General features: G+C 47.4%; 11 protein-coding genes across 11 annotated transcripts; 7 read left to right on the top strand and 4 right to left on the bottom strand.

Moving 5' to 3' along the window:
• Positions 1–90: 90 nt before the first annotated feature.
• On the top strand, positions 91–2180 carry BT62DRAFT_963894 (uncharacterized protein). Its single transcript, XM_043188707.1, has 4 exons — positions 91–342; positions 395–1046; positions 1107–1484; positions 1538–2180. Exons 1-4 carry the CDS (start codon positions 152–154, stop codon positions 2084–2086), a joined length of 1770 nt encoding a protein of 589 aa, XP_043042561.1. The 5' UTR covers positions 91–151; the 3' UTR covers positions 2087–2180.
• A 1029-nt stretch (positions 2181–3209) lies between these two features.
• Positions 3210–3641, top strand: BT62DRAFT_929058 (uncharacterized protein; the record flags this gene model as incomplete). Its single annotated transcript, XM_043185636.1, has 1 exon — positions 3210–3641. A coding segment is annotated over exon 1 (212 nt), but the record flags the coding sequence as incomplete, so codon positions are not given.
• Positions 3642–3759: 118 nt separating this feature from the next.
• On the top strand, positions 3760–7584 carry BT62DRAFT_985448 (uncharacterized protein). Its single transcript, XM_043189943.1, has 9 exons — positions 3760–3930; positions 3984–4085; positions 4139–4292; positions 4343–4479; positions 4528–4680; positions 4731–5322; positions 5374–6366; positions 6419–6683; positions 6739–7584. The coding sequence occupies exons 1-9, from the start codon at positions 3800–3802 to the stop codon at positions 7164–7166; spliced, it is 2955 nt and encodes a 984-aa protein (XP_043042559.1). The 5' UTR covers positions 3760–3799; the 3' UTR covers positions 7167–7584.
• On the bottom strand, positions 7329–9604 carry BT62DRAFT_979134 (Vps52-domain-containing protein; the record flags this gene model as incomplete). The annotated part of the gene is made up of 11 exons (XM_043189411.1): positions 7329–7448; positions 7507–7630; positions 7680–7759; positions 7807–8073; positions 8125–8433; positions 8484–8621; positions 8675–8914; positions 8970–9173; positions 9223–9357; positions 9409–9455; positions 9586–9604. 11 exons carry the CDS (start codon positions 9602–9604, stop codon positions 7329–7331), a joined length of 1683 nt encoding a protein of 560 aa, XP_043042558.1.
• Positions 9605–9787: 183 nt separating this feature from the next.
• Positions 9788–10733, bottom strand: BT62DRAFT_963888 (uncharacterized protein; the record flags this gene model as incomplete). The annotated part of the gene is made up of 4 exons (XM_043188706.1): positions 10518–10733; positions 10340–10467; positions 10064–10289; positions 9788–10007 (listed from the first exon to the last, which is right to left on the bottom strand). Exons 1-4 carry the CDS (start codon positions 10649–10651, stop codon positions 9788–9790), a joined length of 708 nt encoding a protein of 235 aa, XP_043042557.1. The 5' UTR covers positions 10652–10733.
• Positions 10734–10793: 60 nt separating this feature from the next.
• Positions 10794–13677, top strand: BT62DRAFT_1002609 (uncharacterized protein; the record flags this gene model as incomplete). The annotated part of the gene is made up of 9 exons (XM_043176865.1): positions 10794–10818; positions 10868–10878; positions 10930–10985; positions 11034–11136; positions 11189–11468; positions 11517–11664; positions 11716–11749; positions 11804–12251; positions 12302–13677. The coding sequence occupies 9 exons, from the start codon at positions 10794–10796 to the stop codon at positions 13675–13677; spliced, it is 2481 nt and encodes an 826-aa protein (XP_043042556.1).
• Positions 13678–13734: 57 nt separating this feature from the next.
• On the top strand, positions 13735–14483 carry BT62DRAFT_1002608 (uncharacterized protein; the record flags this gene model as incomplete). Its single annotated transcript, XM_043176864.1, has 2 exons — positions 13735–14030; positions 14099–14483. 2 exons carry the CDS (start codon positions 13735–13737, stop codon positions 14481–14483), a joined length of 681 nt encoding a protein of 226 aa, XP_043042555.1.
• Positions 14473–15381, top strand: BT62DRAFT_660289 (uncharacterized protein). Its single transcript, XM_043181796.1, has one exon. The coding sequence runs from the start codon at positions 14615–14617 to the stop codon at positions 15128–15130; it is 516 nt and encodes a 171-aa protein (XP_043042554.1). The 5' UTR covers positions 14473–14614; the 3' UTR covers positions 15131–15381.
• BT62DRAFT_985445 (uncharacterized protein) lies at positions 15138–17245 on the bottom strand. Its single transcript, XM_043189942.1, has 9 exons — positions 17071–17245; positions 16779–17021; positions 16601–16719; positions 16463–16555; positions 16287–16415; positions 15727–16235; positions 15598–15674; positions 15383–15543; positions 15138–15332 (listed from the first exon to the last, which is right to left on the bottom strand). The coding sequence occupies exons 1-9, from the start codon at positions 17230–17232 to the stop codon at positions 15248–15250; spliced, it is 1578 nt and encodes a 525-aa protein (XP_043042553.1). The 5' UTR covers positions 17233–17245; the 3' UTR covers positions 15138–15247.
• A 64-nt stretch (positions 17246–17309) lies between these two features.
• Positions 17310–18913, top strand: BT62DRAFT_985444 (uncharacterized protein). Its single transcript, XM_043189941.1, has 5 exons — positions 17310–17512; positions 17562–17721; positions 17772–17991; positions 18038–18155; positions 18205–18913. Exons 1-5 carry the CDS (start codon positions 17315–17317, stop codon positions 18805–18807), a joined length of 1299 nt encoding a protein of 432 aa, XP_043042552.1. The 5' UTR covers positions 17310–17314; the 3' UTR covers positions 18808–18913.
• On the bottom strand, positions 18776–23168 carry BT62DRAFT_985443 (ARM repeat-containing protein). Its single transcript, XM_043189940.1, has 21 exons — positions 22744–23168; positions 22623–22695; positions 22510–22571; positions 22283–22463; positions 22019–22234; positions 21692–21965; positions 21527–21640; positions 21317–21471; positions 21176–21266; positions 20973–21123; positions 20742–20922; positions 20543–20692; positions 20446–20491; positions 20324–20391; positions 20201–20272; positions 19951–20154; positions 19711–19899; positions 19502–19660; positions 19296–19456; positions 19137–19242; positions 18776–19082 (listed from the first exon to the last, which is right to left on the bottom strand). Exons 1-21 carry the CDS (start codon positions 23013–23015, stop codon positions 18912–18914), a joined length of 3096 nt encoding a protein of 1031 aa, XP_043042551.1. The 5' UTR covers positions 23016–23168; the 3' UTR covers positions 18776–18911.
• Between the last annotated feature and the right edge of the window lie 38 nt (positions 23169–23206).

Raw genomic sequence — 23206 nt, 5'->3', positions numbered from 1 at the left:
ACGGGTTGGTGGCAAGAGCGTGAACGAATTCAAAGTGACGCGTCGCTTCCTTCTTGGGCGACGTTCGGCAATTTCCGTTGGAAACAAATAAATAGACGTTCTATCCTTCGACGACAAGGAATCGAACGTTGGCCCTTCATGATTGAGGGGTATGGGCACTAGCGAACTCTCGGATGCCCTCAATCCATCTTATGCTGTTGCTGTTCCATATCGAAACCGTCCGCCACAAAATTCTTATCCGGAGCCATATCATCCCGTTGTCCAACCCCCTCAGCAGTATGCCCCTCATAGAAGTGAATTAGAGCTCGCAATCTCAGAACCTCAGCCTCTACCGCCCACCAGGTAAGCACCTCTTGATGTCAATCTGCCCCATTGCTTCTGAGAGATTACCTAGACAAACCCAACCCTCGACAGGTCATGCAGTCCATGAATTGCTTCGGATAGTGTCGGCAACCAGCCAGACGCAAGAGATAGAACGCAAGAGGAGAATAGCATGGGAGCAGGAGCAGGAAGCGAAATATGCCCAGCGACAAGCAGAGATGGAGCGCCAACTATTCGAGCTGCGACAAGAACTCGTCACTCTTCGCACGGCAGTTCCTGGAAATACTCAACAGAACACCGGCGCGTCTCCGTCACTTTCATCAGCTCGCAATGCGCCATTTTTGCAACAAGCACAGTCCTCTTCTCTCATTTCGCCTGTTCCACAACCACCGGGCGTGCATTATCCCACATTTATCCAAGGCTCTTCGAGTCAGCCAATCATCAACTATTCTCAACAATACGCAGCTGCTCCAGACCAGCAACAACAGCATCTGCTACCTGATGAGTCTCCAATGGGCGCCATGACACCATCACCTTCCCCACATCCCATTGTGCCCACGCAACGGTCCCGGAATACAGCATCCAAGACGCGCAAAAAGCGACGAGCATCATCGAGCAGTAGCGAAGAATCAGATTCTGGTAGTAATTCGGACAGCTCTGTCCTGATGCGCGATCGGAAAAAGAAACGTCGAAATCATCACGATAAACGTTGTATCACCATCCATGTCAGTTTCTTTTCTCTGTCTTTTTTGGGCGTATCCACTGATCTTGTATTTTTGCTGTAGCATGCAATGAGAACGCATATATTGCTGCTCATGGATGTCTTAAATGCAAATGATCTTCCTGATAGTCATACCGAAGGCCAATCACTAAAGGACACCGACCCTGTGCGTTTTGTTTGGGACAAGACGGCTAAACAGTCTGTACACAACGCACGTATGAAGGCTCGCATTATCGCCAACATCAAGGAGAACCGTCGACGATACAAAGATCTTCCCGACGGGGAGTTCAGCAAGAAGAATCTAGATTCCGCTTTCGACCAATGCTTCACTACTTTTCGGCAGAAGTTCAAGGCGCAGCGGGATGATAGAGAAGCTGATCGTGCCAAGGCTCGGGAAGACCGGAAAGCACATAAAGCCAGGCATGTATCTCGCAGAAAAATCGTCAGTTCACATGTCCAACTGGACTTGGATTATAAGTCTCATGTCTCCCCCAGAAACTCACGAATCGTGCCGATGCACGCTTGCGCATTGAAGCTTTCGAGCATATAGCTTTCGATGGCACATTCCAACTCGAATGCATGTCTTCCGATGATTCTGACTCCGAAGACGACGGTTTGCTGTGTTCCCGGGGATATCCCTGGCGTAGTAAGCGTCTGATCAGATTCTACGAGATACTGGACAAGGAAGACATCGGGGACAAGGCGTCCAAACCCAAAAGAGGTGTTGGAAAGAAGGACAGAGCGGTTGGACCATTGAAGGAAGGCTTCCATCTCCCTCCCAAAGGTGTGGCTAGTTGGATGATCAGTCGACGATGGATAGCCGAAACTCAGTTGACGAGATCTGACTTGCCGCGTTTGCTGGAACCGATCCTTAGTAACTTGCCTGATTTCGATTCCGTGGTCCAGAAATGTACTATCCTGGATGATGATAGCGACGACGAATACTTTCAGCGTACGAATCCCAATACGACTTTGAACTTGCAACCATTATCTATGCATTACAATATCGCCAATAACTCATCTTTGCAATATGCTTTCTCTTGATAACTTATATGGTTGTAGCCAACTTGGTAAACATTCAATACACGATTTCCTCGTTTATATTTAGTAAACTTTGTGTCGTCTGGCATTCATCTGGAGAAATTCGGCTTATTGTTGTTGAGCCTTGCGAAGTGGCGCGTCAAATGCTAGCCTAAGTAGACGGAGAGCGCATTGGGACTTGCAGCCAAAATCATAGTGATCGCTCGATTTAACTCCAAGGTGGAGATCTCTACGCGAAGCCCAAATCGGCATCGGCCCTGTCGACTACGACGGTCCACTCACGCAAAATCCTCGCACATATAACAGCCTGTGGATCGCACTACCGTCACCGACTTTGGTTGCAACAGGTCAGTTGAGCAGAAATTCCATATCTCTGCCATGAAAGAGTATACATTCCATGCGGTTGTATCACTCGGACACACCCGTCTCTTCTCAAATGTTGTGGATGTCGACGTCGCTGGTATTCCTTTCTGCACTACTTCCCCACGGAAGCCTCAGGTCTTGACGGACGATGTACTGTTCACAACAATTGACCTTTTCATCATCTGAACACGCCCTAGAGCCCTTTGAGATATTCAATTGGCCAGTTTCATACCCTTAGGAGCAGCGACGACCATATTCTGGGTGAAAGACAAGGTACAGCAGGAGCACTGATACATAAGTGCCGACAAGAATGTCCTTGTTCCGTCCTAGAACAGGGAGTTTTGGGATATCTTGCTTGGCTATGACAACCTCATACGTTGCCAGTCCCAACCGTGTCTTCACACCAATTCGCAGACTGTATTAGATGATGTACGTGACGGACCCCAACCATCCTAATTTTGGACCCGTTGTAGGGAGGTACGTTCTCGTAAAGAAGCATCCACGACGCGCTTCCAATATGCACAAAGGTATGCAAATAGGATTCAGAATCAGTGTCACGACTCCCATCTCCAAAGGCCCTTCAGGGTCAAATAAGTGTTATGTGCCGGAGAATGAGAATGGAACCAATTCACTACATGACGGGTGTTCTGATTATAATCACCGTATATGGTCCATAGTGAAAAGGACGTCAAGCGTTGTTATGTTCACCTTGGTTAATCCTACTGGTGAAAAGGGTTCCCGGGAACTGTCATCACAGCGGCGCGTCTGTGTCGCTGTGTTACCTCTACAACTGAGACCGAATTGTCTTTACATTACATACAAATTGGAGGCAACAGTAACGCCAAAGATTAACATGGATGCCTAAGTAAGCCATGGAGGTCCGTTGCTGTTCTATGAAAAACACTTGTGCTTGGTCGTCGTGGATTGATGCAATCAACAATTCTGAGTTGGACGTCAACCAGATCCACGAGCCAGGCAGACAGTATATTTGGGAGTCAACGTATATATTTCTGTACAGGAATCCAGTTAGTCAACAACGAAACAGTGTACTGAGAGAGAGAAAGATCAGGGCTCCCGAGCGTAAATAGAGAGCCAGGGAATTTGTCCGCAGTGCACATCACATGAAGGGTACTTGGACTGGTGCACAGCAAAGATTCATCCTGTACGCGATAATGGGAGGGATGCTCACCTACTATGATGGTAGTCAGTAAGAAAAAAAAAATGTTGTCAAGGGCTAAATAGGGCCAAAGTTCCCACGGGGGATGTCGCGGTGGCCGGGAATTGCCAGTCAAGTAGTGCACTGCGCGTGTCGAGGGACAGATCCCTTCTTTTTCGCCGTCATACGCCCTTGTCATGAACCTCATCTTCACCCCCAATCACGTGCAGCTCCTCAACTCGTGCTACCCTCCTGCTTCTTCGCTCTTGACGGCCGGTCCAGACTACTCCCCAAATTCCCAAGAACTGAGTCGTCTCACCTATTATGCGTTCGTACCATCAAGGATCCTTCGTTGTTCCTCGCTTATCCTCGGTTCAACAGCTCGAATCACCCAGGAAAGTTGACGAAATTAGGCAGCGAACTCGAGAAGCGTCTTAGAGTAGAATGCAGGAAGGCTCGCTCAGGAAATATCCGCACAAGAGCGTATGTAACTCTCGTTGATATGCTCTGACTGACTAATGGCCGCCGCCCACAAGGTCTCTCTTGATAACTCTGGCGATATTTCGTGCTCTCGCTACCGAGTGCCGTCGAGACATTGCTCTCCTTTCTCCCTCTTTGGTGGCCTCAGTTGATGCAGCTTTATCTTCTGTTCCCTCTGATCTCGAGGTCATAGCAAGGGCCGCTAGCGTCGTACGTGCTGGGACATCATGTCCCACCAGACCGCTCACTTAGTCGCACAGTTCACCGCGTGGACAACCTATACCAATGGTCAGCTTATTGGGGCCGACAGTAACTTTACTCGGGATTATCTCTCGGCACTCAGAGGTTTTGCCACATTGAGTTGTTCTCAGGCGAAAGACCCTGAAATTCAGAATCGGTGTGTCCGGCTCGCGTGCGCAAATTATCGAATATTTACGTCCTTCAGGATGCGCCTTGTCGGATTTGCCGCGCTCACAGGAGCGTTAAGCTCCGAGGCATTATACAATGATTCTCTTCAGTTTCGCTCCCAAGTTTCTATCATCATGCGCCCCATTCTAGTCACCATGTTTCAGACAGGCCTCAAAGTTTTGGACGACCAGTAAGCGGTCTTTTCCGTGGCTTGGGTATCGGTGGTTGAATGCTGAGCAGGGCCGAAGGCGTCAAAAGAGCCCCATTATCGCCTTATCTTTCAGAATTTCGTACGCGACCAATCATCGAGAGACGAGCTGCTTCTATCCATCTCCACATCGACGGAGACAAGGGTCCTTCAATCTCAGACGTCTCCAGCGCGTGTCTGCGTGCCTTTGTCACTTTGCTGGAACATGCCAACGGCTTACAATTAGGATACATAATGCGGTCATCTTTTGACAATCTCGATGATATGAAGGGCTGGACCAACCTGCAGCATTGTTGCTGGTTCGCCCAAAAGACTGCCGATTGGTCACAATATCAATATAGATATGCTGTTCCAACATGGCTCGTAGAACGACTCTTACAAGGTCAAGACGAACCTGTCACAAGTTCGATGCATAAAGCTCTTACATTTATGGTGACGACTGTCTTTAACTCTCCTACGCCTCTCATCAATCTTTCTACCTCCGACATTCTATCAAACTTAATGACTATGGTTGTACGTCGCACGTCCCTTGACCCTGAAGATTCCCTCCTCCCAGACCTTGTCCGGTGCATATCGTCTCTAGGCACTCATGTCTATTACTCAGATCAGATCCAAGACCTTGCAGTCAGTCAACAGTGTTTGTGCATGTCGTCCCAGGCTTATTGTCGTTCGTAGGTTGAACTGATCAACAGGCTAACATTGATTGAAATGCAAGGCGTTGTCGTTCGTGGCGGGTCTTCCAGTGGGCAAGTCCGGACAGAAGTCATTCGTGAATTACTCGCCGGTCTTTCTGGCCTAGTACATTCTGCTGACATCCACGAATCTTCCGGTAATGCTGAATCCAGAAAACGGCCTGAATCAGTATCAGCTAAAACATCCTCTCCTTCTATTGACGCTACTAATAAGGACGCTGGCGTCGATGAAAGAGCATCCAGGAGGACGAGAGTTTCTTCCGATATCTGGCATGACACTCTGAGCCTGCTGTGCGACAAAGAGTATGCAGTACGTGTGGATTACGCGCAGACGTTGGTTTTCTATCTAGCAAATGAAATGCCTAAGCACCCAGACCTAGCCGATGCCGATGGTCCTCATCGGCTGCAGACTGTAAGCAAACATGTGCTTCTGTATTCTGGAGACATTGGTGCCAAGTTTCTTAACGCCCTCCATGCTTATATATATATCCTCGCCACCGCCGCATCACTAGGCCTTACATCTAGTCCTTCTATCTCTTACTCTGCCTCAGTCAATGGTCACGACCATGCCGCCCGGTCTGCAGAGCATCACGTCGATCACGACCCAATAGGAGAGTCACTTATACCCGATCCTTCATTTTCCGCTTCCCAGACGCCTCGATCACGAAAAATATCGTTAGCATTCCGTCTGCTCGAAAGGGCGTCCTCCCAAGTGACATCCGCTGACTCAGCATGTTTATCGGACTACACCCATATACTTGACGTCTTAACAACTGTTCACGCACAACTGCCCGTTCGTGGTTTGTTGACCGGTCTGCCAATGCTATTAGCATTAGACGGTGCTACGTGCAAAGACAACGTTGGCGACCCTGCGACCGTTCGTCGGATTAACACAATGAAGGCCGTCCTTGCAAAACTCTGGTTGCTGTTAGGGTCTCAATGGGATTGTAGGCAACTAGTGGATGTGGCCGAGAAGGTAGATGCCTTTTGCTCATAAGCATCGAATTGTCTTAATAATGTGGTTCAAGGCCTTAACGAATGTGCCTAAATTATCAAAGTTGCCTACGAATCAGCCCTGGGATATAGGGACGTATCATTCAGCGCCACAGTCTGTACATTTTTCTTCGGAAGACGTATCTTCTGATGAGCTTGCTTGGTCTGGTGTTGATGCCGAGACAGCTCTTTCGCTTATTGTTGCGAACCGGAATGTGCAAGAAGCGACAGGTCTGGATAGTCAGAGTCTTCTGCGACGATTTTCAGTCAAGTGGACAGCCGAAGGGGCATTGAAGGACTGTAAGCTGTCTTCCGTTTTCAATACTCTTAATCATTGATTGACCAAATTTCCTAGCCTATAAAAAATCCACACCGTACGACAATACGATACGTGGCGATGGGATCTCGCCCCTTCTTAAGATATCGCCGGGTTTCATGCACATCGAAAACATGTCACTTCAAAGTCTCGCTCGCTCTACTCGGGGTGTAGGAGTGACAGAGTTACGGGAGGCGCTGGAAGGTCGAAGCAGCATGTCAAATCCGGCGTTAGCTTTGGGAGGTCGACCATCCTCCATATCCACACTCGACCACGGCTCGTCTGTGGGGGACAGTCGTTTGACGAAGACACGGTCAAGGACGAAGAAACGTACCATCACCTCCGGCACGGGGGAAGTGAGAGATGTTCTCAATCGGCTGGGGATTGGTAAACAAAATGGCAGTCTTTTGAAGGCGTCCTTCCCGACGTTGCAGAAAGATCCGGCTCGTGTAAGCGGTAGAGGTTGATCCATTCTGTGACTGCACAGCACAAACCATCCACTTCTTATTTCAGCGTATTATTATTAGCATTGTTACCTTTGGCTCGGGGGCATTATGGAATGTTGACTAACTATAAAATTATTCCATGATAAATAATAGTTCGTGTGGTTGACGTTACGATTAGAGGTTCTACCGTCGCTGTTTAGTTTGTTTTGCTGATATTATCTTACGTCGTGCTTCCTCTTCTAGATTGGACCAATACGCTAGCTCTAACTGAGATTTAGGATGCGCTGCGAAAAGATTGCCTTTCTATTGAGTTTTTTTTCACTGAGGGTGAGTGTCGAATATAGTTAGATGGACAACATACGCTTAGTCCTTGTAATAACCTCTCATACGTGGATGACTGCGCAATAGCTTTAGATATTGTGTCGCTGATTTGGTTAACGTAGCGTTGGATTGTTTTGGCAAGCTCTTGTCTTAAACGTAGAAGACTGTAACAAAGCTTCAGAAAAGACAACAAAGACATAAAAACCAACTTGCTTTGAGAAAATCATGGTTTCGTCTGACTGCTCTGTCAAGGCCACAAAAGAGTTGAAAATGACAATGTAATGATTACATAGCTAAAGATTGTCAGAAGAGTGATTTCTCTTTGCAATGAACACCTCACGTTTATGACGGTGGATTCTGTCAAAGCAGCAGTACGACTGAAATAACTCGAGCCACCACCCTCCGCAAGTTTCTTAACACCATCGATATTTTCAGACATCATCTTCTGAAAAACCAGCCATAGATCCATGCGAATGCCGAACATGAACGTCACAGCAGCAGGACAAGCGCGATTTTCAATTTCTGCGGCAACGTCTTCGATGAGACGGATCACAGTGAGCAGTGGAATGATAGAAGGGATTGGTTCCAGTATTGAACGGACAAAGTTCTGAACGTATGACATAAATATGGTTTAGAGTACAAGTATGTCAAGACGTACCTGCACATATTCAAGTACGGGGTCAAATACCTGTTTCCAGATAGCATCCGTAACAGCTTGCTCTTCCTTTAAAGAGGCTAGTTGAGCTGATATTGAAGGGGGCACCGGCGTTCGAAGACCACCAAATTCGGAGCCAGCATAAGAGTTATTATCGGGAGGAGAAAACGCAGGTGACAGGACGCTTTCTGAGTCTAGAGGTGGAAGAGGTGTCTGCAGAAGGAAAAACGTCTTCACGAAGGTGTATTCCGCCGTTGCATTATCCATGAAAACCAGAAGTAAGGACCGTAATAGCGCTTCAATCGGCTCAGTCTGAAAAATGACATCAATTGGATTAACACACGCGCAATGACAGTACTCACGTATGATTTATCATCCGCCATATACGCTAAGGTGACACTGGGACCATCTATCTTACTGTAAGCAAGCCGCTCAAGATCGATGGATGTGGTTTTCTGCTCAGATGATGTTATTGGCTCGAATTTCTGCGCCGAGCGAGCCTGAAATAGATGAGTGAAGGAAAGCAGTTATGTGTAGCACAAAGGCAGCACACCTTAACCCATCCCAGACTCCGCACATAACGACGAAAGCCAGTCTCATAATAAACCCGGGCTGCGCGAACATAAGACCTTTGCACTTCATGTGCGACATCTGGAGCCTGCCGTTGTAGAAACGCAAAAAGTGGCCGATATTTCAGTATTATAGATGTCTGAATGACTTGCATGTTTGTCGTAACGCTCCTGTGTATAGGCTGAAAGAGGGCAAGGAAGAAAGCGCGCGTCTTGGATGCTGCCTTGGTTTAGAGAGCAGGTAAACGATATACGCTGGCATAAAGAAAGCGAACGTACGACTATCCGCAGACCCTCCGCAACTTCGCCCACGTCTCTCGCCGCCTTCACTCGTGCTCGCGCTTTACATGTATCTAGCCTTCGCTCCAAGTCGTCGATGATATCAATCCAAGGTTCCCCGACGTCTGTGTCTAAGATAACAGTCGCTATTGACGGCGGTATCGCAATGTCAGCTATCAAGCTAGATAGCGGCTTCTCGATTTTCTGAAGAACAATTGAATGTTTGGACTAATAGTGCATACTGGACACTAACGCGACGACTCTTGAGCCTGTTATCAATGTCTTTACTTCTATCTTGAAGTTCTGATATTTGCCCTGATACCGCTGAGAGATCCTTTTGAAATGTGGAGAGGAAAGTTTCCAAGGAATCGAGAAGTTTGACGCTCGTCTAAAGCATGTCCTTCAAAGGTGTGGCAGAAAATAGTACGGTAACATGTACCTGCACTTGTTCATGAAGTTCTAAGAAATCTCTCTCGCGACTAGAATCTTGTCGACACGCATTGGATAGAGTCTACAGAGGCACCTTTGATACGTACAGAATTGATCCAACTTGAGGGTACCTGCTAAATATTAGATACGATGGATAACGGGTAGAAAGGCGGCAATGAATGCGTACTGCTCGGTTTAGAAGACATTGGCGGGTGACGGTGAGAAATAACCAATGTGGCTATGTTGAGCCAAATAAGAATTTATGCATCATGTTCCATTGGTCTAAATAATATTGCAGACCCACACATGTACAGAGATATAAATTACTATGACACAAATTCACGCAGCCTTTACAAGTTCTTGTACATAGAATAATACTTGCGAAATCCTCATCTGTGCCACATATCATGCAATGTCTTCGTAGAGTTGCTCTTGATCAACTTGTACGTTCTCTCCGGTAGTCGTCTTCCCGATTGAATGCTATCTAATACCCATTCAGGTTTAACGACCTGCACTTGTGTCCTTGACTTGCTTGTAAGTACTTTGTGCGTCTTGGAGCCGTTGAGGCATTGGGACGACAATATATGCGTCGCACCGGAGGCGCTCATTCTAACATTAAAAAAATTAAAATTCGTTAGGTATACGAATAAATTGTGCAAACCTACAGAACAGTACCACCGGCCTCTGTAACAATTCGTTTCATTTCGATGTCAGTTGTGCCAGACAGATATCCGTCGATGTAGATGCGGGTATTGCGCAAGATTTGACTCTCAGAGCGTCCTTGTTCTCTCTGTTGGGCGAGCTTCTGGGCACGAGCCTCAAAATATTCTGTTCTACGAGAGATACGCGCTTCAGCAACTTGGTGACCCGTTGACGTTGAAATAACATGATCTGTCACAAAGTTCAATGCCAATTCAAGTGCACATCAAGATGCTTTGAACCTGAACGATCAACGAGATCAGAATGAGTGAGAGGATTTGATTCGTCGGGCAGTGTGCTCAATAATAGTTTCGTAAGATTGGCCGGAGATGGTTCAGTCTCAAAGTCAGGCAGTTGCTCTAGAAGAAGACTACCCACAAATCGTAAGCTTCGGAGATTAAGCATGAAAACAAGACATACTTTATCTTCTCCTTGGGTCTAAGCGGTCGGCACTCAGGCGCGTTATATGGCTGGTATCGTATAGACTTGCTCTCTTTGGTGTCGAATCCTTTACGACGTGATGCCGACTTGACGACCACGAAATATTTCTCCATTATGGAAAAAAAAACCCATAAATAGTGTTTATACAGCAGAATGAGAGGAGGGACGAAGATGCATTTCCAAATTGGGTGAACGAACAAACGAAGAATGTTTGTTTCTGTTTAGATTCGACTCGTCTCCTCACCACCACCACTCATGGTCCGAATAATTATCAAAGGAGGTACGTGTCTTCTCAGCATCCTTAAATGCAATAAATAACCTTTTCATAGGTGTTTGGAAGGTGCTTTGACTTCACTGCTAATGCCTGAACGCGAGTTAACTTTTTTTGCAGAATACTGAGGATGAAGTTCTCAAGGCTGCGATAGCAAAGTACGGCAAGAATCAATGGTGAGTTACACTTCTCTTATTTTTTAGTTCCTATTTAATGCAGTGCAGGGCGCGTATATCTTCTTTGCTGGTGCGCAAGACACCAAAGCAATGCAAAGCTCGCTGGTATGAATGGCTGGATCCTTCTATAAAGAAGACAGAATGGTCCAAAGTGAGTTGTAGTCAGCACGTCTATCTCTCTCATATATGCTCAATTTATATAGACGGAGGACGAAAAGCTTTTACATCTTGCAAAGTTGATGCCCACGCAATGGCGTACCATTGCGCCCATAGTCGGTCGGACGGCCACCCAGTGCTTGGAACGGTATCAGAGGTTATTGGATGAGGCAGAAGCAAAGGAAAATGAAGAACTTGGGTTTACAGGTCCATCTGAAGATACTGGACCGAGTGCTGACGACGTTCGGCGACTGAGACCTGGGGAAATTGACCCTGACCCTGAAACCAAACCTGCGCGGCCTGACCCCATTGATATGGACGAAGACGGTGAACTGGCTCTTTTTATTCATCTGCCGCTGTCTCATCATCTTTCAGAGAAGGAAATGTTGTCCGAGGCTCGAGCACGTCTGGCAAATACGCAAGGTAAGAAAGCTAAGCGGAAGGCTCGCGAACGCCAGTTGGAAGAAGCGCGTCGGCTCGCCGTACTTCAGAAGAAACGTGAGTTGAAGGCAGCTGGAATAATGTGAGTATCCATAGCTATCATTTGAGGACTGTTCTAATTGACCATTCTCAGAACGCGTTCCAAAACAAAAAAGAAAGGCATGGATGTGAGTCCACCCTTTCATTTTATCTTTAATTAGACTCTGAGATTGCATTCACAGTACAATGCAGACATTCCTTTCGAGAAGAAGCCAGCGGCAGGTTTCTATGACACGTCAGAGGAGCAGGCGCGTGTGGCTGCTGCACCTGTAGGCCAAAGTCTTCGACGGCTTGAAAATAAGCGTAAACCTGATCGTGAGGAGGAGGAAAGGAAGAAAAGACAGCGCACGAAAGAAAACGGGGAACATCAAACAAAATTCCTTGCGGCCCGGGATGCACAAATCCAGAAACTGAAGGAGGCCGAGTCAATGGGGAGACGGCAGAAGTTAGTGCTTCCTGCTGCCCAGGTTGGTGAGGCCGAGTTAGAGGACATCGTCAAGATTGGCCTGGCAGGAGAGAATGCGAAATCACTGGTCAGCGGAGGCAGCGAAGCTAGCGGACGGCTGTTGAGCGACTATGAAGGCTTAGAAGGAGCTAGGATGGCACGGACCCCTCGCACTGCCCCTCAACGTAAGTTTTTATTGGTGGTCATGCCAAGGTATCTAATTTCTGTTTCTTAGAGGACAACGTTATGTCCGAGGCGCGAAACTTACGCAACATGACAATTGCACAGACTCCCCTACTTGGAGAGGAAAATACACCTCTGCATGCTGGACCTTCTGGTGGAACAGGCTTTGAAGGTGCTACACCCCGACATCAAGTTGCGTTCACACCTAATCCTCTAGCAACACCTCTTCGAGCCGGAGGTAATGTTGCAGCTACGCCGAGGGGTGATGTCGTCGCCGGGACACCGCTGCGGACGCCTTTACGAGACAATCTATCAATCAACCCGGAGGGCTTTAATGCAGTTGAAAGTACTCCACGAGAGCAGAGGTTACACCTTAACTCTTCAAAACGGGCCTTGCAGGTTGGGTTCATGAACTTGCCCAAACCGGAAAATAACTTTGAATTAATGGTCCCGGAAGATGAGGAAGAGACTGGGGACGCGGATGCTTCCACGCTTTCAGAGATTGATGCAGCAGAACGAGACGCCCTACTCAAACGGATCCAGGAAGAAGAAGAAAGGAAGGCTTTGGCTCGCAGATCACAAGCGGTGCGGTTAGGTCTACCAAGACCAGCTAATGTCGACGCGGATGTGATGCTACGTCGTTTCAACAGTGCAGAAGGAGATGAGACGGAGCGGCTTATCAACGCTGAACTCGTGAGGTTGTTGGAGCACGATTCCATTGCATACCCATTACCCGGCACCTCACGGCCTGGGAGTACAAAATCAACTTACATCATGCTTGCGGACGACGACATTGACAGTGCTAAGCAAGCGCTTCACGAAGAATTGGCGTCGTTAGTAGGATTTCCCAATGCCAGCCCCGCGCAAATACGAGACGGTCTTATGCGCTTAGCGAAAGCAGATTCTTTTGATGATGACAGCCAATCCTGGGCGCAAATACGGAAGCGACTGGTATTTAGTCCTTTGTCTGGTGAATGGGTTGAGCCGTCGGAGCTATCGGCCGAGGAACGGGTTTCAGGGTACCAAGCTCTGATTGCGGAGGCCCAGGAAACCATGACTAGGGACGCGGCCAAGGCGGGCAAGGTGGAGAAAAAGCTGGGTGTGACACTAGGCGGCTATCAGGCGCGGTTTGCAGTATTGTCAAAGCGGGTTACTGACGCGTTTGGAGAGTTGCAAAAGACACATCTGGATTATGAGAGTTTTGCACGCCTACGGATCAACGAAGAGGCAGCTGGTCCCCGTCGTGTTTCTGCTTTGAAGGAAGAAGTTGAGGTCCTTGCAAGGCGTGAGCAGGGCCTACAGGAGCGATACGCCGAGTTGGTGAACGAGAAGCGTGAGGCTGAAGCCCGAGTATCTGCGCTAGAGGAGAAGTTAATGGCTGAGGCTGAGGTGTTGAATGAGGCTCAGCTAGCAGCAATGGAAGAATAGACGGGATCACTGTATAATGCCTTCACGTATCTTATTATCTTGTAACAAATTGTAGCCATGTCCATATTTAGTTTTACCATTTGGTTGCCTTTCTTTCGAATTCTCACCGTCGTTGCGCTTTTTTGCTTTTTCCTTCTCCTCGCTGTTGCTGAACATGCAGGAGAAAGACTGCCATCGCCATCGCACGTATACTTCTCCTCAGGCAACGACGAGTACCGTACTCAACGATATCCTGCCAATGTTCCCTCTTCTCGCTATACTGCCCCGCCTCATCCACCACTGCCTGACACTAGGAAATCCTCAGCGGCATCCTTTTTTTTCACGTCAGCGACCCGTTCAACGATGTGTGACTGGTCCAGCAGCGATCCGGCGATCAGGAACTGGGCTGGTCTGAGACGCATTTCGTGAAGTGCGGGGGTAGGTTGTCCTTGGGAGCGTTGCAAAAGGTTCACTTGATTTACCGATCTGTTGTTCACAACGAGACTGGCGGGAAGAAGGCTTCGGCGCAGCTTGACGATCCATTGAATGCCCCACCGCTCTGTTCTGTTACTTTTTCGCTGTCTCCTTGCTTTCTGTCTATCGGCTGTAATCTGCCCCCTTGCGTTTGGTGGATCGTTCTTGGATATGTGGGTTGCAGGCGCGGGCGCCTTCATTCTGTCTGTTCTCCAGCTATGTACGACGAAGAGTGCACGCTAACGTCTTTGAGTGAGCGTGGACAGTATTCTCGGGCATCCCGTCTTTCTCATTTTTCGTCCCGGAATTACCGCATCCATTCTCATGTCATTTGCAGCTCGAGGATTGAGTAGCATTCGCAGCCAAACATTCTGTTACGCCGCAATTTCTTCTTCCAGCATCATTGCATTTTGCCTTGGAAATTTGATTCGTATGTTTCTTCAAAATATGCAATTTCGTTCTTCAGCGCGTATACAGACCAGTCATGAATTCTCTAGGGATTCGGGCTCCAGATTGGCTCCGGCTTTTATCTTCTATTAGATCGTCATACACGCCGCAGCCTGGACGCACTTGTTTCCAGCCTCCCTACCATTGGTCTCTGACGGGAGCTTGGACTGCCGATAATGACACTGTCAACGGTACGATACCCTTAGTCGACACTTGGACATTTACGCATGCCGTCTCGCTCACTCAACATGATATTGTTGAGGCTTGCTACCGTCCGAAAAGCATTCCTTGGTACCTTCAGCCTTTCCCAACCTGGACCGCCTTCGTCATCGTCCCTGTCTTCTCGCTCTTCTCGTCTCTTGCCAAATTGCAACCCCTTAAAAGCAAGCAGCTCCCTGTCATGGTTGGTAGCGATTTCTTTCGTGCTGCTCGTATGCCTCAAATAAAGTCGCCGACCACTACATCTCCAATCAATCTGGCGTCGTCCCTGCCATCGGAGCTTGTATATACATGTTCGGCACCCGGAAAAACGCAGCTGTTTTCTCATTTTTAAAGTACCTCACGTTTTCTTTACCTTGTTGCTTTGTGCCACCTTCCTTTCCCTCCTGAGTATTCATGTATTCTCTACGAAACAGATGTGTACATCGCATTGTCCTCAGCATCATCATGTCTAGAAACGGACGGCCGGCGAATTCTCTACATTTTCAATGGGCACCTTGTGTCCAACAAGTGTGCGGATGTTGTTGATACCGTAACTAAAGGAACATTTAGCATCGTGAACATTTTTCACGTCAAAGGTACTTGCCGAATCATCGTGGGTCGCTCAAGACTGAGGCCCCATCCATGTACCCGAACGTCTTTCGGGAAGCCCATGGGTTCGAGCATCTCCGGTCGGAACATGCCGCTGTTTCCGACTTCAACCCATTTGTTCAACATTGGGTGAAACGCGAAGATTTCAAGTGACGGCTGGGTAAAGCACTAGTTGGTCGGAACCGCCGCAGAAGATGAATTCGGACAAACCTCGGTATAAGGGTTATACGCTGGCTTGAACCTGACTTTTTCGATGCCCATTTTCTCGAAGAAAACTCGCATAAAGCCTTTGCGATCACGGCGTAAAATATGGTGTCAAGAATACGGCAACGAGCTCACCAATCAGGTCCGACAGGGTAAGATTGCGGTCGGCGACAACTCCTTCGACTTGATGGAATTCGGCCAAATGAGTTGCGTCCATGGTCTCGTTTCGGAACACCCGGTCGATACTGAAAAGTTTGGCCGGCTTGAATCCATCACCATTGTCAGCAGCAGATTTTGTGCCAGTGAAGTCTTCCTTTTCTCCATCAACCTTTTCTCCTCTACACTTTGCTGCCAATTTGTATAGCATGTGTGCAGACGACGCAGTCGTGTGTGTTCGTAGAAGAAGTTTGGATGACTCTTCGTGCGACCAAGGGGCGCGATACCCGGTTGAACTGTACGCGCCATGTTCATGTACAGTAGAAACTCGTTTATAATATTCAGGCTCTGGAGGTAGTGAATGTGGGGGATCGGAGATGTAAAAAGTATCTTGTAAATCCCGGGCGGGATGTTGCTGGGGGACAAACAAGGCATCGAAGCACCAGAAACCGGATTCTACATATGATTGGGTAGGCATCTCTGCGAAACTGATGAAAAATAAGAAGTGCTGAGCAGCAGAGGCATGGCAATTTGCGTACCCCATCTCCAAGAAGATATTACGGATTTCCTCCCGAACTTTGAGGAGCATATGCAGAGCACCTCCATTCGTTGGTATTCCTTCCGCCTCGAAATTGTACTTCTTGAATTTGGCCGTTTTCCACGCACCACTGAGAAAGAATGAGAACCAATTGAATCACGGGGAAAAGTGAGTTACGATGTTAGCATGTCTGCAGTCAGATCTGTTTCCGGTTTCGCCGTGGAAGTGCTGAATTCAGGACCCTTGTTCACGGTGAACCACTGGCCCTTCCTGATTGATGTCAGATGCGTCTGGGCGGGAGATATGACAATTCACTTTTGTATGATCAGCTTACGCTTTCGCAGATCCGCCAGGGTCTTCTCTCCAGTTTTCAGTGTTCCTGTAGATTCTATTTCCTGCAAGTCTAATTGTGCTGCATCGTTTATGGTATTGGCCTGCGGCGAACCAGCAATTGAGTTCCGTAAATTTTGTTAAAAGAAAAAGAAAGAAGTACCATCTTAACGAAACCACCACCTTCTTTACCGATCCAGCCATTCTTGAAAGCACGACCTTGCCCGACTTTTGCTGTCTCATCTCCAACCAATTTCTTCAACTGTTGTGGTGTCACCGGTATTCCCTGGCCCTTGATAGGAAGGGCAGACCAGACGCGAGCTTCATGTGATCCTTCCTTTGCGATTGAAGCACCTTCTGGAGTTAATACATGAGTAAAGACCTCGCGTGTTTCATATTTGATCATCTTGATATTTCGTGAATACCTCCCGATAAAATGAAGTCAACAGACGAACCTCGCGACTGAGCAGTGAATTCAGGGCACCGAGAACGGTTATCTGGGCCTCATGCGACGTTGCAGGATCCTTCTGGCCCGGAAGAACAAGGATCCTGGAGTCTTTGATAGAAGACTGAGCATCGAGGGTATCGAGAATGAGCTGCTGGAGAGCTTCAGCCATGATGGTAAAGCACAGAATTGATTTGGACATTCAATTAAATATTTTTGACTCGGTCCGTGATATCACGTGGTATAAAATCGTCATGTCACCATCGTCCACTTGGGAGAACGCCTGGAATGCTGCCCAGCCACGCTTGAACGCGTTGCGTCAATCTCTGCACCTCTCGTCGCCAGAAAATGTGCCTATATCACGCGTCGGACAGCTCGACGCTGAGATCCTCGACCAGGAGCTCATTACCCTTCTTCAAGAGCCGCTAAACAAGGCTCTAGTGCTGGCAAACGTGAATCCATTTCTTGGTTAATGTTCACCTTGCTCTAATCATTTCAAAGGCTTCATTTAAAGGACGTTTCGAACAAGAGCTTACTTTACTTATTCACTTAGTGCTGTACAAGCTGTCAATCTGGAATACCGGTGCCAGCTACGGTGCAAAGCTGCAGGATCTTCGTTACACTGTCGCGCCTTCAGCGTCTCATGGTCATTCTCTTACTCGTGCGCACCTGTTTCTTATCTGTCTCACAACTTGTTGAGAACTTTTGCAGCTTCTGGTCTACCGAGACGAATACTAATAATTCATGGCACCCTCACCATACTGGTACCCTATGCACATTCCAGATTTCGCGCCCATGCGCTTTCCCGTGCTTGGCCAGATGCACCCACCTCTGATCTTCGTCACAAAGCATGGGATCTGTTGACTTCCTTCGAATCATCGTACACACTACTCGGTCTCGCCAGCTTTGTGGCATTCCTCTGGGATGGTCGGTATGTATCACACTCATCCCAGTAACCTCATCTCATGATTTGTCAGCTTCCGTACAGTCGCCGACCGATTAGTGAACATGCGACTGGTTCCGTCTCGAGCTCTACTCAGGCGCGATGTCAGTTACGAATTCATGAATCGCCAGATGGTCTGGCATGCTTTCACCGTACGTACAAAGGCTTTACAAAGGTTACTTGTCTTAAATTCGCTCATAGGAATTTCTGCTATTCCTTTTGCCTCTCATCAGTGCTCGGAAAGTACGCCATCGAGTCAATCGCATCACAGCATCATTAGTGTCAATACCATCCAAACTCCAATCGGCATTGGGCAAACAATCATATCCTTCAAATGCAGCGCCGCGTATATCCCAAGCATTTGGCAAGTATCATTCACTGCCTGTAGATCAATGCGCGATCTGTGCAGAAAACGCTTCATTCAATCTCAATATGGCCGATTCAGCAAACGCGTTTACCGCACTTGCAGTCTCACAATCCAGTTCTAACGTCGCGTCTAGCGGCTCACAAAGCGAGCCTCCCGCATATCCATTATACACACCATATATCACGTCGTGTGGTCATATGTATTGTTATCATTGTATAGCCGAGCGAATGATGCGCGCGGCCGATGATGCAGAGGACGAAAGTTGGGAATGTCTAAGGTGCACAGAGGTTGTCCGTGGCGCTGAGCGGTTCACAGTAGAAGTCGACGAAGTCGGTGGAAGTGACTACGATTTCAGTAGCGACTTCGATATCGACACCACAGACCTCTCAGGTTCAATTGGATCTTACAGCGAATCCGGTCTTTCTGATGATTACTAGTTCGTATCTAGTATCATTAATATCAAACCAAAGATGAGAACTGAGAAGCCGGGATGGAAGCATGACATATATGGGAGAAGTATACGAGATGAAAAAATCATTCTTCAGAGCCCTTCTGCTAACGCTTTTTCAATCTCCTGTAAGATGATAGGGTCTGCTTTGGAGATGTACTGGGCTCGAAACGATTCTGCACCGTAAAGCGCCTCGGCCTCTCTCAGATAAGCTCCAACATACTCGGTAAGTTTGATGGTGCGAACCGGATCTGCCTCATTGACCTGGGCGCATGGTTAGACAACAGGCTTAAATAATCGCCCAACAACTACACTTACTAGTTTTCGCCGATCATGTTCAGGTGTGCCAGTAGTATCCTTGTAAAAAGTATCTGACGAGGTGTCATCAAACTCCCAATAACGACGTAACGGCTCAGCCGATGCCCTTAAAAAGGTTCTTAGCGACATCTCGCGCTGAGAAGAGGGGACAGGTCATACATTTGCTCCTTAGACTCTTTGAGGTCTAAAAATACCTCCGACCACAAGTTGAAAATTTCGGTTGGGAGTCTTTCCAGCACTTCGTGTCTTCCAGTTGAGACAAGAGCGGCCATTCCCATAGCACACAGTTTACGGTGTTTTGGTTCCGACATAGAGTCAAACTAAATAAATCAGTACACATTCAACTGACCAAACAATGAACATACTTTGTCCCACCACACGTCCATTAGCCGTTCATACAACTTCGCTTCTGTCATGCCAAGGACTGGCACGGTAGCAGTCATCAACTGCAAGAACATCTGACGATCTGCCATGACGATCCGGGCCCAGATGTATATATGCTCAGCCAAGATATAAGTGACGATCTCAACAAAATGAATTTAGCGCATGTTTAACTGAAAAAAAAGTAATTTACCTCCCCATCGAGGAGTATTTTCATGAGGTAGGCGAACAGCCCAGAAACATGCAAAGCTTCGCCCCATAAGGAAGAAGGTGTTATTGACACGATTAGATTAAGTGCTACTAGCAAATCCTTTCGATTGACGGTGATATTGACATTTTCGAATCCCTGGCGGAAGGCTTTGAAAAGGTCAACGGCACAGACCTACAGACTGACTTCAACGGGTTACGTATGGACATCAAACATTGGGCTAACCTGAAGAATCTGCGCTCCCTCTAGAAGCATATATGATTCGATTATGTCAACAGTTTTACCAAGCAGATCTAGGTTCGTCGCCAGCAATTTTATGGCATCGGGGACCAAATCTAGCAGCGCTGGGGCTCCATTGATACTCTGTACTGTCAATGTATTGTGCAATGCGGCCTTCCACAGGCCGAGCCCATCCTCGTCGAGATTGATCTACAAGGATAAGTGGAAAGTTCGAAATGCGAAAATATCCACTCACCGCTTCTCTGAGACTTGCTCGGACCAAAGGAACGATAATGTGTCCTAAAGACGTTGAGTCTCCTTTCAGGGCCTAAAATTACGGATGAACGTCGGTCAGGCAAGGTCGTGAGAAATATCTTACCTTGACAAGATTTGTAACGCTAGTAAGCAGAGATCCTTTGAAGGACCAGTCAGCACCCGCATCACTCCCTTGGAAAAATATAAACATGAGTGTAAGGCACTACTGGTGAGACCAAAACTTACAGAGTTTCGAAAGAGGTTCTGTGATTGTTGCTACAAAAGGCGTAATCTGAGAGCCACGGTAAAACTCGTGCTTTGCTTCTTCGGGGATAAAACATACCCTGCTTCCTGCCTGGTCAATCACAACATTGAGTGTGTTTCCAATGCGGGTTTTACCCGTAAGGGTGTCTGCTTCTCCCATCAATTTGACAAGTTCTGTGATAGTGGTCGGGATATATGGGGCGAAAACATTGACGTCGAATTCGAGAGTCTGGAAATCATTAGGAATGGTATATCTGAGCAAATATTTACTGGCTCACGTCAACACACTCCCTCACTGCAGTCGCAGCTGTGAACCGCACAACCATATCCGAACCAGGGCCCCGGTCACTCAAAAGATGTACTAATATATCCCAAAGAATGGAAAGGTTAGGCGACACACAGGCTTGGGACACCCACTGGCCTATCATCCACGCTATACGCCTCTTGATGATACGAAAACTTTAAGAATGTCAATGCTGAGGATGAAAAATGGGGAAGTAAGAACGGACTTGGGATCGGAGCTACGGGCTTCAACTACCAAACTCTCTGCAGCCCATTGTTCGAAGTGAATATACGCCTTCAACTTCAAAACACAACGACCAATTGCACAATAAAGCGCTTCCTTTTGCACTATAGCTTGCATATCATTGGTGCTTTGGCCTAAAGAAGAGGTCAGTCGTACTAGTTCGTATCTTGCATCAGATTGACTCACTTGCAACCTGCTTAAATGCTGTTTCAAGCAATGGCATCACGTAGTCCGCAAACTGGTTGGACAAGTGCATTAAAATCCTTTCACTACAAGGCTGCACAGACTGTTCAGCCACATCAACGCAGAGAACGTTCGCGGACATACACGTATCTCGAATTCCCACTGTTCGCTTTCTTTCTCGTCAATGTTGACCCACTCTTCAGGATTTGCTATCCAACTTTCGAGGTCCTTCAGATTGAGGGGCAAAAAGCGACCGACTATTAATGTCACCGCGTTTTCAACGAACTCTTTCGATAAAGCTGGTATATATGGTCAGCCCATGGCAAGAAAACACAGATGTCAGATCTTGAATACCGTTTTTGTTCAAGGTCCCGTCTCTTCTTTTCGGAGCCCATTGCGCCAGGTTCTCGTTGAAGAGCGCCATGCCTTGTACAAGAATTCGAACAGGATACACGGCAGTAGGTGAATCTATAATTTTCACATTGCCGTCAAATTCATTGAAATGCTTTGGATACACACCTTCAATAAGGCCAGACTCCCGGGTTGTTGCTTGAACAACCAGCGACCAATAGAACATAACAAGGTTTCCACACAACGGAAGTTCGACAAAGCGCGCGTGAGATAGCTGAGATAGGCGACGGAAAAATTTGCCGATGTGGCGAATATGAGTGGTCAGAGTTTCAATGAACTTGAAAGATTGATGAGTGTTCACTGAACCGGAAGTGACAATCTTATATCGCAGATCCAACAAAACTTGTAATTGAACGGCGGAGTTCTGAAAGAATTGCTGAAACTACAAGAATATTGTGATAAAGAGGTGCTCGTGAGAATATGTGGCCGACTTACCCAGGCTTCTTTTTTTGTGAACTGTTCTTTGCCAGTCCGGTCACTTCTTTGCCACAGCCAGCCAGCAATCTTACTGATGCACTTGTATACCCGATGCGCTATTAAGATATCATTATACGATCGGGGCGAGTTGATGGCTTCCAGGTTGAGAGCAGTGAAATTGGAAGATATAGACGAATAGTATCCGTAGAGGGTGGCATGTAGTTGATCGACAAGCTGTACTTATTTGAACAGAATGAAGCACGGACGATACGCCTAACTCACCTCTGACATTGTCCTGACGCCGGTTAGCATTTTGTGTGCAGCGAATTCGCCCAATATAAGGTTTAGAAGGTGAAGGCTTCTTTGCAGGATTAATGTATCCTTCAAATCCTCAGATGGAGGATTATAGCGACGCTGGAGACTTGAATTCATGATTGCTATGAGATCTGTCACAAGGTTTGGCCTGAAAACGATCAGTATGGGAATACCATTGGTGCTTTGATACACACCAGGACGAGGGGTAGTCCTGTCGCGCCAACTTGGAGGCAATAACGTTGTTGAATATCGCGATCTTTGGACTATGAGTACGGAGATATCAGAGATAAAAATGGTCACGTCGTACTGTCTCATCTTCATCATCCAAGAATGTTAAACAACGGTTGCGAATTCTTTGGCGATGCTGATCATTTTGGACCCTAAAATATTATCAGTGCAAGTAAACACTGATTGAACCTGCTGCTGACTTTCGAGACCTCCACGACTTGAGAGCTTCGTTCTTGAATTGTATTATGGCTTGCTTTCGGACTGGGACTGGGAGCGCTTTCTGGGAAGCGATATCATGCAGGGCATCGAAAGCGCCGAATAAACCCATCATCTGCTTCAAGCGCTTATCGGATTCCCGCAATAAAGCTGGATCTTGGGATGTCGCACCAACTAGGACTTCATATAGTTCTGCTGGGGAGACTTCTGGTACAGTTACCGTGGACGCCACAAGCCTGTCTGGCGCGGTATCCATGGCTGAAGTATCGAGTAGATGATGGTAGGAATTCTATTGTTTTTGATATCTATGTGGAGAGGAGATACAAAGTTTCAAAAGATTCCAGCGATTGGGGCGATGGATCTAGTGAATGAAGGATACAAAAGAGGGGGAGAGATCCAAGAGAGGAAGAGCTCGGTAAACACACACAAATAACGCGTCGCGCTTAA

Source organism: Guyanagaster necrorhizus (assembly GCF_019112545.1).
Source record: "Guyanagaster necrorhizus MCA 3950 unplaced genomic scaffold BT62scaffold_6, whole genome shotgun sequence".
NCBI classification, from domain to species: Eukaryota; Fungi; Basidiomycota; class Agaricomycetes; order Agaricales; family Physalacriaceae; genus Guyanagaster; species Guyanagaster necrorhizus.
The sequence above is the reverse complement of the archived record's forward strand: the minus strand, read 5'-3'. Positions and strand labels throughout refer to the sequence as shown.